This window comes from Globicephala melas, chromosome 7 (assembly GCF_963455315.2).
Source record: "Globicephala melas chromosome 7, mGloMel1.2, whole genome shotgun sequence".
NCBI classification, from domain to species: Eukaryota; Metazoa; Chordata; class Mammalia; order Artiodactyla; family Delphinidae; genus Globicephala; species Globicephala melas.
Genome location: NC_083320.1, coordinates 99,694,453 through 99,708,526, shown reverse-complemented (window position 1 = coordinate 99,708,526; position 14,074 = coordinate 99,694,453). Strand labels below are relative to the sequence as shown.

Below are 14,074 nucleotides of genomic sequence, written 5' to 3'. Positions count from 1 at the left end.
ATGAACGAAATGATAGCAAGGATCAATAAAATTAAAAGCTGATTCTTTGAGAAGACAAACAAAATTGATAAAACATTAGCCAGACTCATCAAGAAAAAAAGGGAGAAGACTCAAATCTATAGAATTAGAACTGAAAAAGGAGATGTAACAACTGACACTGCAGAAAAAAAAGGATCATAGAGATTACTACAGGCAACTATATGCCAACAAAATGGACAACCTGGAAGAAATGGACAAATTCTTAGAAAAGCACAACCTTCAATGAATGAACCAGGAAGAAATAGAAAATATAAACAAACCAATCACAAGCATTGAAACTGAAAGTGTGATTTAAAATCTTACAACAAACAACAGCCCAGGACCAGATGGCTTCACAGAAGAATTCTATCAAACATTTAGAGAAGAGGTAACACCTGTCCTTCTCAAACACTTCCAAAATACAGCAGAGGAAGGAACACTCCCAAACTCATTCTACGAGGCCACCATCACCCTGATACCAAAACCAGACAAAGATGTCACAGAAAAAGAAAATACAGGCTAATATCTCTGATGAACACAGATGCAAAAATCCTCAACAAAATACTAGCAAACAGAATCCAACAGCACATTAAAAGGATCATATACCATGTTCAAATGGGGTTTATCCCAGGAATGCAAGGATTCTTCAATATATGCAAATCAATCAATGTGATACACCACATTAACAAACTGAAGTATAAAAACCATATGATAATCTCAATAGATGCAGAGAAAGCTTTCAACAAAATTCAACATCCATTTATAATAAAAACTCCCCAGAAAGTAGGCATAGAGGGAACTTACCTCAACATAATAAAGGCCATACATGACAAACTCACAGCCAACATCACTCTCAATGGTGAAAAAGTGAAACCATTTCCTCTAAGATCAGGAACAAGACAAGGTTTCCCACTCTCACTGCTATTATTCAACATAGTTTTGGAACCACAGCAATCAGAGAAGAAAAAGAAATAAAAGGAATCCAAATTGGAAAAGAAGAAGTAAAGCTCTCACTGTTTGCAAATGACATGATACTATACATAGAAAATCCTAAAGATGCTACCAGAAAACTACTAGAACTAATCAATGAATTTGGTAGAGTAGCAGGATGCAAAATTAATGCACAGAAATCTCTGGCATTCCTATACACTAATGATGAAAAATCTGAAAGAGAAATTAAGGAAACACTCCCATTTACCACTGCAAAAAAAGAATTAAATACCTAGGAATAAACCTACCTAAGGAGACAAAAGACCTATATGCAGAAAACTATAAGACACTGATGAAAGAAATTAAAGATGATACAAACAGATGGAGAGATATACCATGTTCTTGGATTGGAAGAATCAACATTGTGAAAATGACTCTACTACCCAAAGCAATCTACAGAGTCAATGCAATCCCTATCAAACTACCACTGGCATTTTTCACAGAACTAGAACAAAAAAGTTCACAATTTATATGGAAACAGAAAAGACCCCAAATAGCCAAAGCCATCTTGAGAAAGAGAAACGGAGCTGTTTCTCAATCAGGCTACTGGACTTCAGACTATACTAAAAAGCTACAGTGAACAAGACAGTATGGTACTGGCAAAAAACAGATCAAGGGAGCAGGATAGAAAGCCCAGATATAAACCCATGCACATATGGTCACCTTATCTTTGATAAAGGAGGCAAGAGTATACAATGGAGGAAAGACAGCCTCTTCAATAAGTGGTGCTGGGAAAACTGGACAGCTACATGTAAATGAATGAAATTAGAAAAAAAAAAAAAGAATGTAATTAGAACACTTCCTAACACCATACACAAAAAAAACTCAAAATGGATTAAAGACCTAAATGTAAGGCCAAACACTATAAAACTCTTAGAGGAAAACATAGGCAGAACCCTCTATGCCATAAATCACAGCAAGATCCTTTTGGACCCACCTCCTAGAGAAATGAAAATAAAAACAAAAATAAACAAATGGGACCTAATGAAACTTAAAAGCTTTTGCACAGCAAAGGAAACCATACAGAAGAAGAAAAGACAACCCTCAGAATGGGAGAAACTATTTGCAAACAAAACAACCGATAAAGGATTAATCTCCAAAATATACAAGCAACACAAGCAGCTCAATATCAAAAAAACAAACAACCCAATCCACAAATGGGCAGAAGACCTAAATGGACATTTCTCCAAAGAAGATATACAGATTGCCAACAAACACATGAAAGGATGCTCAACATCACTAATCGTTAGAGAAATGCAAACCTAAACTACAATGAGTTATCACCTCACACTGGTCAGAATGGCCATCATCAAAAAATCTACAAACAATAAATCCTGGGGAGGGTGTGGAGAAAAGGGAACCCTCTTGCACTGTTGGTGGGAATGTAAATTGATACAGCCACTATGGAGAACAGTATGGAGGTTCCTTAAAAAACTAAAAACAGAACTACCATACGACCCAGCAATCCCACTACTGGGCATACACCCTGAGAAAACCATAATTCAACAAGACTCATGTACCACATTGTTCATTGCAGCTCTATTTACAACAGCCAGGACATGGAAGCAACCTAAGTATCCATCGAGAGATGGATGGATAAAGAAGATGTGGCACATGTATACAGTGGAATATTACTCAGCCATAAAAAGAAATGAAATTGAGTTATTTATCTTAAAGTGGGTGGACCTAGAGTCTGTCATACAGAGTGAAGTAAGTCTGAAAGAGAAAAACAAATACTGTATGCTAACACATATATATGGAATCTAAAAAAATTTTTTTAAAAATGATTCTGATGAACCTAGGGGCAGGACAGGAATAAAGACACAGACGTTGAGAATGGACTTGAGGACACGGAGAGGGGGAAAGGTAAGCTGGGACGAAGTGAGAGAGTAACACTGACATATATACACTACCGAATGTAAACTAGATAGCTAGTGGGAAGCAGCTGCATAGCACAGGGAGATCAGCTTGGTGCTTTGCTACCACCTAGAGGGGTGGGATAAGGAGGCTGGGAGGGAGACACAAGAGGGAGGGGATATGGGGATGATATACGTATGCCTATAGCTGATTCACTTTGTTATACAGCAGAAACTAACACAACATTGTAAAGCAATTATACTCCAATAAAGATGTTAAATAAATAATAAATCTGGTGTCTAAGACAATAGTTAAGAGAGAATTCTTTGCCTCAAAGTCATATTTGCAGGGACATATCAAGGCAAAGTGATGAATTCAAGTCAGACTGATACAAAGGTCAATTTAATCACTCTATCTGCTGTCAATTTAATCACTCTATCTGCTGTACACTGTCCACAAACTAGGTACCTAAAGTCATCCCAATTCTGCTGGCCTTAGACGTATTATCTAGAAAACTACTCTACTTTCTTTAAATTTATGTGTTATGAGAAATAAATAAGATGATTGTTCACTCCCTTTGGAAAATATCTGTAAATTGGTATTTCTTCAAAGAAAGGCACACATCCTTAAATGTTAACTTTCAGTTTTTGTTTTGTTTATTTTTCAGGATACGATTGCACAAATTTCTCAGGTTCTCTCTATTTCCTTGGTTCTAAATTTTGGCTCAAATGAACTACGTGAGCCTAACTTCGTGGATCAAATCCTCATCTGACATTAAAGATTTAACTAATCATCAGCATCACAGTGGCAATCTCAACCTCTGTAAATTATTTTCCAAAATGGAATCTGAATCTACTGTAAACGTCTTACTATTAGAGATACATCTCTAAGGGAAAATACAGACATTTATATAGTGGAAGTGGACAATCCTTATTAAATTATTGTTTAACTGAGATCAAGCAGAGTTCTGGTATCTTATACCTGAGTGCTTGACTTCTTTTATACTCTGATAAAACTGTGACGATCAACCCAAATGCTCACCTACAGAAGGCACTAAAGGAATAAAAAATTGCCTAAAAGCAAGAGCTAGAGCTAACGATGAAGACACAATTTCAGTGCCTTACAATGTTGTCTTTAGTCAACCATGAGAGTAAATTAACCTGAAGACTTTGTTTTGACACTGACTGATTACAGACGTTAATCAAAGGGCAACAGGCCAGTGCTGCTGAAGTACTGGTGGAATATACGCAGTCCATAGGTGGTTATTTCAACATGGCAATCAAACTTAAGAGCTTGATGAATATCCTCTACCAAATACATTCTAACTCATAAAATACGCTTCTCTATTTTCCAAACAAGTCAAAATGGGTAACTGTATTCTGTGTGAAATGTTTCCTAACCATGTTCACTGTCATTCTGCATATTAAATATAAATATGAGACTGCGGAGTAAATGCATAGCTACCTAAAACTGGTTTCCAGAGCTTTAAGCATGAATGTACACCCATATATTTGTAGAGTATAATTTTTTTTTTTGCAGTACTCGGGCCTCTCACTGTTGTGGCCTCTCCCGTTGCGGAGCACAGGCTCCGGACGCGCAGGCTCAGTGGCCGTGGCTCACAGGCCCAGCCGCTCCGCGGCATGTGGGATATTCCCGGACCGGGGCACGAACTCGTGTCCCCTGCATCGGCAGGCGGACTCTCAACCACTGCGCCACCAGGGAAGCCCTGTAGAGTACAATTATTGATCTTATTGTTACCTGCTCTGAAAATAAATGTGGATACACTTTTTTCTTCAAATGACTTAAATACAAATAACAACAACAACAAATATGTGGGCTGGATCAATACATCCGCATAAGTGTCCTTTTGTCTGAAAAGAAAATTTTCTTTCAGAAATAGTTACTTATTAAAGAAATACTTGAATTGTTAGCCTACTCTTCAAAAATAATTAGGACTTCTTTTCACAAGGCACGGAAGTTGCTGACAACCTTGGAAATTAAGACACCTGTGTCAAATTACTTCTGTAACAAAATTTGCAATCAAACCAAAATTACAATGAACATGTGTTTCTCTGGTTATAGGCTTACATTCCTTAGCACTTACCTGCAAAATGTGACGCTATTTTGAGCAAAACAGTTCCTAAATCATTTCTTAGACTAGATAACTCCTTGTATGCTTTCTCCGTCACCCACCCTCCTCCAAAAAATTAAATATATTTTCAAGGTAGAAGGGGCTTAGTGAGAGAGCTCACCAGATTTAGTCTGTTGCTATATTTGTTACTAAGCAAGCCACCATTATTGCTGCTGTTGTTTTATTAGGTCACAGATATCAGAGCTGTAATGAACTTCAAGAAATCACTTCAGTTTCTGGCAAACCAAAGATGCCCTTTTCTTCAACAAAACACTTGGGGTCAAAGGAGGTAAGTGATTTATCCGAGGTCGTATACTGTAAATCCCCTACATACAAACGAGTTTCGTCCCAAGAGCGCATTCATAAGTCCAATTTGTTCGTAAGTCCAACAAAGTTAGCCCAGGTACCCAACTAAACAAATCGGCTATGTAGTACTATAATGTAATAGGTTTATAATACTTTTCACACTAATAATACATAAAAAACAAACACAAAAAAATAAAGAAAACATTTTTAATCTTACAGTACAGTACCTTGAAAAGTACAGTAGTACAGTACAACAGCTGTCATCCAGGGGCTGGCATCGCGTGAACAGGCAAGAAGAGTTACTGACAGGAGGAGGGAGAGGAGGTGGGAGATGGTAGAGCTGAAGGGTCATCAGCAGTAGGAGACAGAGGGCAAGCTGCACATGGCAATGTATGCCGGACACGTGAACTAACTTACGTGATTAGACATGTGAATGCATGCATATTCGAATCTTTGAAAGTTTGCAACTTGAAGGTCCGTATGTAGGGGACTTACTGTAGCTATAAAGGTGTTGAATTTCTGACCCCAACACTTACTGGAAGGATTGTTCTAGAGTCAGCTCTTTATCCTAAAAGGTCAAGTATCTTGCTGAGTAATTTCAGAATCAGAAGTTTCCCTTCCTGTCATGGATTCCCCTTCCTGGTTGAAAGTTTCCATCCGTCTGACTGGCTTTACCTAGAAAGCTGGGCCTTGGAGACATACTTGTGAACAAAGGAAAGATTAGAGGGGGTTGTTGCATGTTATTCCCTCAGCTGGAGGTTTTCCCTTGCGGGTCTATTCTAGCACTGCTGAGGGTAAGAAGAGGAAGGCTCCGTGTAATCAGAGCACCAGAGTCTGACCACAGACAGGCACACATGTGCTAAATCAAAAGGCCACACTAATGGTCTCGATGCACATTCTAGCCCTCAGAACCAGAGGTTAAACAAACTCAGTTCTATTTTTTTTTTTTCCTGTCTAACGAGGGAGGCAAGACTAGATAACTTCTAAGAGTACTTCTAGGCTTAGGACTCAGGCCACAAACTGTAAGTCTTCTGAGCTTGTATTTTACTCTGCTGTTTGGTTTGAGCCCACCATGGAGGCCCCACCAGGCTGGTATTTGCTCGTTCATAACTCAAGCGAATTCCTAAACTAGCATCATTACCTATGTCCACTTCATCAATTTATATCATCTTCCAACCCCTGGTGACGCTGAGTTTACAAACAGAGAGTGTAGAACACAAGTTGTTTGTTTTCTGTAACAATACTTTTTCCACTCCAGCATACTGACTTTTATTTTTCATTTCATAACATCCCTGCCAAAAATAACAGTGAAATCTAAAGACATATGAACATGTGGTATGTAAAACAAGCACTAAATTATAAATCTAAATAATAATTGCACTTCCATTTGTGTGTGATTACTTTCATATGAAATTAACTCTTTGGGTTGGGATATGTGGTGGTTGTGTGCTTGTGTAGCTGGGGAAGAAGGAGATTGGAAGTGATAGATATAAAGCAGGAGATAGTGAGGCCAACTATGATAGTACCTAGAAAGTTGTACTCCATAATTATCTATTGATGTATGAATAAATGAATGAACAGACCACTGAAAGACTGATGCCAGATTAAATATTTAGTATTTTTCCACCTGCCATAATTTAAAATTGAAATCACAGAAGATCTATATTCCTGAAAGACTTTATACTTTTTCTTAGAAATCTCCCTCATGCAACAGTGTTTGGCATTGTGTCTGGTGGTCAATAAGTACTTAATAATAAAAATAATAAGAGGAATGCCAGCAGCAGTTCTACAGACTGTACTAAACACCTCAATTTTATTATCTCATTTATCCTTCACGGTAACACTGAGACAGGCTGGGACCTGGGACACTTTGCTGCAGCGCTTGCACCTGGACAGACGTCTTCCTGAGCAACAAAATACAAAGAAACTATAAAGGACTAAAAATAACTGCGTGCATTCCCAGTTGGGGCAAATTATGGACAACAAGATACAAAAATACCAAAAAAATCCCAACTGTCACTTCTGAAGAGCCAGGAGCAAAAGGAGGGTACTGTGCATGCCTCCTGAACACAACACCACCAAAGGGGTAGGCAAACCACCTAAGGCCCTCCCTCCAGCCTGACCCCTGGACACACCCCTACCCTCACCCCACATAAGGATCCAGCTCGCCCCCCCTCAGGGAGCGAGCAAGGAAACCTGTTGTTTGTTCTCGCTCCCCCCGATACAGCAGGGGCCCCAATAAAGCCTTGCCTGAATTTCTTGTCTGGCCTCTTATCGATTTCTATTGATTAAAGAGGCCAAGAACCCGGGTCGGTAACAACACTGTAAAGTTGGCACTATGAGTTGCGTCCATAATACAGATGAGTGAAGACAAGGTGAAATTATTAGCCAGCTTCACAAAACTAGTTCCGTGAGAGCCATAACTCAAACCAAGGTGTATCTTGCTTAAACCCTTCTTTTAATAAATGAATAAGTGCATGACAAAATGAATGCAACTATCCTGTGTTTTTATTACTGGGGCAACTTGGTAAGGGTTGGGTAGAGGTGGTTTAATTTACTAAGTGACCAAGATCTTTGTTATACCAAACTCCCAAAGACACCAAGGTATCACTATGGCCTCAGAGAGTTAACAAGAAAACCTGAGAAACTGAATCACTGGGACAAGGATACTAGAACCAGATGGAAGAAAGTTCAAGAGAAACACATAGGTATTCTATGATACTAATTTCTTCCATCTGGCTGATACTCATCAATAGAAGCAGTGAAGCCATGTCATTCATTTTTTTAAGAATTATGTCAAAATTCCTACGTTTAAGTGAAACACTATGCTGAACATAAGCTCATCTTCCTTTAACAAAGATTCTTGGCAATCGGCAGCAACTCACAGCCATCACATTGCTCAATTACACTGTACTGCAGATGTGCAAATGACGCTGTTAAGAGACAGTTCCTGAGAGAATGATGGATAAGCCACCTCTTATAAGAGAAATTTTTTCTTTCTTTTTTTTTTTTAAAGTCTCCTCTTCGGTTTCCTCTCTCCTGACTCCCTTAATTTCTTTCTCAATCTCTTCATATGTGAAATAACAACTACAAACTATATTTTTGGGAATCTATACATTTCAAAGCCAACGTTTTTACCAAGATGGTATATGTCACAAAGTACCATACTGGAACACCTGATACTGCAATTTGTATAATTAGCCACCATAATTAGTTGACTGAATGACTCTGTGAAAGAGAGCTTTTGTTAATCAAATGTTGTACATGAGGAAATAAATTCAGCATGTTTAAGGGGCTTGTAAATAACAAAACTGGGGCAGGAACTGAAGTTATAAATTTATAGCCTTTAACAACAGGCATATGAGTTGATCTGGGGACTAGCTCAATCCTATCACAGAAACGACCATTTTTTTCACCGCCATATATGGTGATCAGTTTTTGAGCAAGCTAGTTGGGTGGGTTGTACTAGCATGACAAACTTTTTTGTTCCTGGAAGGCAGTTTGGGAGTTTAAAATGTGAGCAGCCTTTCTCTGCCTTCTGTGTTATCACCTACCAAAGAGTAGTAAAACTTCTGAGTACTGCAATAAACCCCAGAGAACAATTAAACCTACTGATAAGTTATATAGTAGTTTTCAACTATTTAACATAAAGGACACAATTCAAAGAGTAGTGCAAGAGCAAACTGGAGAGGGTCTTTAGACAGAGAGAAACTGGGAATGTATAAACTACAGAGAAAGACGAGAGAAAGTGGAAGTGTCTTATTTAGAGGCTTAGCTCATTTTCTTTTGATCTAATCCTCTTTGTCTGTCAAATCCTCCCTTACCACTGTCATTATAGTTGGGCTGTCTCCTATATATGGAAACTTCCAGACTCCACTCCCTCATCTCCACCCACAATAAAAGTCAAATGTGTTCCGCATTTATTAAATTGACAAACATAACAAGTCTCTAAACAGCACTGGAGACCAAAGATTTCCTTGGCATTCTCAATATATATATTTTACATTTCAGCTTCCCCCAACTATCTTGCATGGTATTTAAACCACAAAATGACTGTGCCATTTGCGAAATGTCTGGTTATTCATTTTTTTATTCCAACCAATGCTAATGTGTTCTAAGATACCACATGTGACTACCCTATTAAGGCATTTGAATGTGAAATTATCATCCACAATACCATCATAAGAGAGTAATAAAGACAGATTACCTGGGGTTAAGAGGATGACTGACATAGTGATGAGTGAGCATACAACTAAAATCACCAGCAGGGCAATAGCAATTCCCTTCCAGTTTCTCTGTGGAGGGCTGTTACTTCCCAGTTCCTACCGAGATAGAAAAAAAAAGAAGTTTCATAATTATACATGCTCCAAGAGAAATGTACTCATAAAGGAATGATTCAGTGCATGGAAGAATCACATTGAAAGCTGATTAGAATCCTCTTCCTCTTTGGTAGCTCATTTAATTATTCAAAGGTGCATATATTATAAATGGCTATCTTTTGGGGGGCAATCTTATTTCTCGAACAGATAAAGCAGCAAAGGTTTATGCCTGTTGTCTAAAATGTGGATGGCATTAAAATACATTGAATATAAACACTAGGATGATAGCCAAAATACTCTGCAAAATAATTATGTAAATAAAGTGTGCCCATTTACATTTTTTCTTGCTACAATGGAACCTACAATAAAGATTTAAATATTAATATTCCTGAAGCACTATAGACTACTTTTCTAACTGGTAAGGGGAAAAGAGGTTAGTGATGGGAAAATTATTCAAAATGCCCCCTCACTGCAGAGCAGTGCACATTTGTCAACTCAAAAGGTCCTTTTTTTAAACAGTTCCCCTACCACTCATAAATATCAACAGAATGTAGTAACTAAATTAAATGAGCGCTTCTATATCAATGGTTTACGACATCCTCTCCCTGGGCAGCATGCATGATCTTGGCAAGGAGGTATGACTGATGGGGTAGGATAAACTTGAGCATTTCTTACAATACATATAGTAAAGCTTTTCATTTTTCAGATGATCTGTGTTCTATTCTACTGACTAGAAATATATGAGCATCATTCACCAAAGTAAAGCACAGACCACACTAGTTTGAAATAAATGCCAGATTTTCTTTATAATAAAGTTTATAAAACACTAAGCTTCTTGTTTCTTTCTTCCTGTCCCAATCCCCAGCCTCTTTTCCTCCAGTCCTAATAGAGCCTTCTTTATTCAGAAATAGTCAAATGATTTGGGGACAAATGAAACAAAACGTAAAGGTTTCCAGTTCACTGTATTTGCACAAATCACCCAAGAAGCCACAGTCTTCCTTTAAACAAAGATAAGTAAAATAGCAAACGTTTGATAAGCTATAAATGGCTTATTGTGACTCACAGTTTAAAGCACTGAAGCCAATTTTCATATAGGGATAGTGGCATTCAGTTCTGCGATAAACTCTTTGGACTTAAAGAATTAGGTCCTAAATAAATGCAAGAAGAAACCACGCATAGGAGGTATTTTGTTACTGTTTGTTTTTCCCCTTCTCAGATCAGTAGCTTTAGGTTTTACACTCTGATGAACCAAATCCGGCAGAAATCAATTCCAATCTTTTTTCTAAAATGGCTCACTCCATACCTCATGTTCATGCTTACTAATGCTTATCGTCCAATACCTCTATTCCTTCTGAATTTTGGTTAGAATTTCCATTCATAAACTTAGTCCACATAAATCGAAACAGTAGATTAGCAAATCATCAGCGTTTCAGTAACAACATCAAGAAAAGCAATAGTTGTCTTAAGACCATAAACCCTTTTCTGGAATGCAACGTGACTGCAGGTTCCCTGGGCAATTTCTTTGTCAGAATCTGTGTGGTGTGATGACCAGTTATGCTCCATATTAAGGCTCTATTTAAGACTACTCAGAAGCCAGAATGATAGATTAGAGAGGCAATGCTACACGTAGATGCCTATGCTGGGCAAAAAGTTGTGAAACACTCATCTCAAGAACTAAGAGATAATGAAAGAAGGGCAACAAACAATAGGAAGTGAGTATCTGGACCAAGAATCATAAACACTTTCATATTTATTAACTCAAAGGGAGCGAAGAAAAAGGAAAGAGAATAATTGTAAGCAATTATAACTGACTTCTCAGTCCAGTAAAGGAATCAAGGGGAAACGATAATTTTAAATCTACTGACTCTGATCTTGATTCACTGTCACTGGAACACAAGGCAAATTATTAGACAAATGTGTTCAGAGTGTGTTTTTCAGTTTTTGAATATGTAACTATGCAATGCCTACCAAGCATTGTCTAACAGCAATAATAGATACCTTATTATGTGTCTCGTATTGTACTGAGTACTTTATATTCACAATCTCACAAAATCCTCATGAGAATTAGGTGAGATTACTATTATTTTGACAAATCTGCAGATGAGAAACATGGGATTTACAGAGATAAATAACAAACCACTTACTGCTAATAAGTGGGATATCTCAAAGTCCAATCCATAAAAGTCTAGCTTCAGAAACCACACTCACACACTATAATATGCTATTCTAAAAGGAGACATTTCTTGAATCAATCAATAAGCCAATGAATCAAGGAATGATTTGAACCCCTACATAATAATAGTTGTACTTTAATACCTTTTATCTGAGAAAATTCACAATTTTATAAAAGCTCTTCTGAAGTCTGTAATGCTTTCAAATAAACTCATATTTTCCCAGGAATGGCAGACTAGAAAAAATATACCATTTTTAAAAATGGTAAAACATGTTTGAGTACAAAATACTTTTCTGTTCATAAAGTGATGCTCATAAGAACGTCTGGCTCCTCTAAAAATGACCCATCAATATCAAAAGCATCTACAAGTCCCTGTTTTAGGAACTGCAGACTTAATGAACTCTTACTATAATTCCCTCCTTTCCATCCATCTTAAATTCCATTACCATTATAATATTTCTAAAGCACGGTTTCACTTACATCACTTTATTCACAAAGCCCTTTAATGTCTCTACATTATCTAAAGAATTAAGTGCAAATGTGTGAGTCTAGAATAACAATGGTCTATAGCCAAGCTCCAGTCTTTTCATCTAACTTGATCTTTTTTTTTTTTTTGAGGAAGAACCCTATACTGCTCTGATTACCATTTCCAACATATGCCTCAGATGCTTCAAACTTCACCCAACCATTCCACTCCCAGTTTTTTTCTCCAATTCGTTTCATATGCATCCAGGTACAGACATTGTCAATCATTCAACATCCTGCTCAAATGTCTCTTCTCTTGAAAATTTCCCCCAATTATGCAAGCCAGATATAATTTTCCTTCTGAAAAAAAAAATGCCTAAAATGCCTTGTACCAATAGGTTTGAGACCAACTCTGCTACTTAACAGCTATGAGATTGCAAACAACATGCCTCTACAATTTCCTAAGCCTCAGGCTTCTTTTTTAGCTGAACAACTGGAATAATAACAGTAATTATTTTTAAATGTAACAAGGGTTAAAACAAATTATTCAAACAAAGCTCTCACTTAAATGTACAATAAGACAGTTCACACTAAGTGAACGGCTTGGAATGTGCTTCCTCAGTACACTTGCACATGTCACTCTTTCTCTCTCATCACTTCAGGTCTCAATCTCAAATGTTCCTTCCTTTGAGAGGCCTTGCCTGGCCACCCTCTACAAAATAACATTCTACATCCACTTCTATTTCTTCAATTAGCTTTATTTTTCTTCATATCATTATCATTTTTGAATATATTATGTCCTAGTAAATCATATATCTATAATAATATAAATTAAGTTGTTTAAATGTTCATTTTGTCAGTCTCAGCTCTCCAGAATAGAAGCTTTGTGATGTCAGTAACCTAGATCATCTTGTTCTCTGCTACATCCCTAGCATTTTGAACAGTGTTTGGCACATACTAGGTATGCTATAGATAATAAACAAATGAATGAATGAATGATAGCAGTTCTGATGATAATGATGACGATGGTGGTGATGGTAATGCTTAAAGCCATGTATAAACAGCCATCATATCCCTGTCAAAGTTATCTCCTTAAGGTAAGGAGCACATCTTAGATAACTTTATATTCCTTAGACCACTGAACAAATTCTAGTCCTCTTAATAGGTGCTTAGAAAACAGTTACCCAGTTAATTAAGTGGTATAAATGGTACCTGAAATGGTACAGAGCTACAGTGTCATTAGTTAAATACACATCAATAGTAATTTTAAAAAAAGGAACTACTTGCTATAGATAAATTTGATTGCAATTATTTTTAGCTTCATTTATCTGATGCTTGGATCCCAAAATACTGTTGCCGTTCTTCAGTTTATCTTCTTCTTCGACAACCTCAGTAATTTCTATTGTTGCTGGAAGTGGTTCTAATTGGCTCTGCTTTTCAATGACTTCCTCCTAGCCAACACCTGAAAACATACACGCCAGGCCCACAGGACAGGTTTGTGCTGGGCAGCAGCCTGACCTTGCAATGTCATCGTCTGAATGCTTTGGAGGCAGCACAGAGTCAATGTTGGGATACTAAATCCCCTGGAAAGGTTTGAAGGTATAAGAACAAATGTTTAAGAATCCATATATACAGTTGTTTTTAAAGTCAGTCCTCCAGTGGAGAGATGCATAGGTTAAAACACTTGTGTCCAACTGCAGCTGATGTTCAGTGTTGAGATCGTCTAGAGATGTTTTGGTGCTGCAGGCCAAACTAAACTCAATCTGTAACCTAGTTATTTATGTTGTGTTCACTGCCAATCAAATTACTCATCAC

The 14,074-nt window shown here is 37.4% G+C and overlaps 1 protein-coding gene across 4 annotated transcripts in view; it reads right to left on the bottom strand.

Annotated features, from left to right (window-relative positions):
* Positions 1–14,074, bottom strand: part of DPP10 (dipeptidyl peptidase like 10) — a 1,292,066-nt gene that overhangs the window by 507,925 nt on the left and 770,067 nt on the right. For all 4 annotated transcript variants that reach the window (XM_030843834.2, XM_060302530.1, XM_030843833.2 and 1 more), the window contains exon 2: positions 9,510–9,624. In XM_030843834.2, coding sequence (XP_030699694.2) covers positions 9,510–9,624 — 115 coding nt within the window. The remainder of the gene's footprint in view (positions 1–9,509; positions 9,625–14,074) is intronic.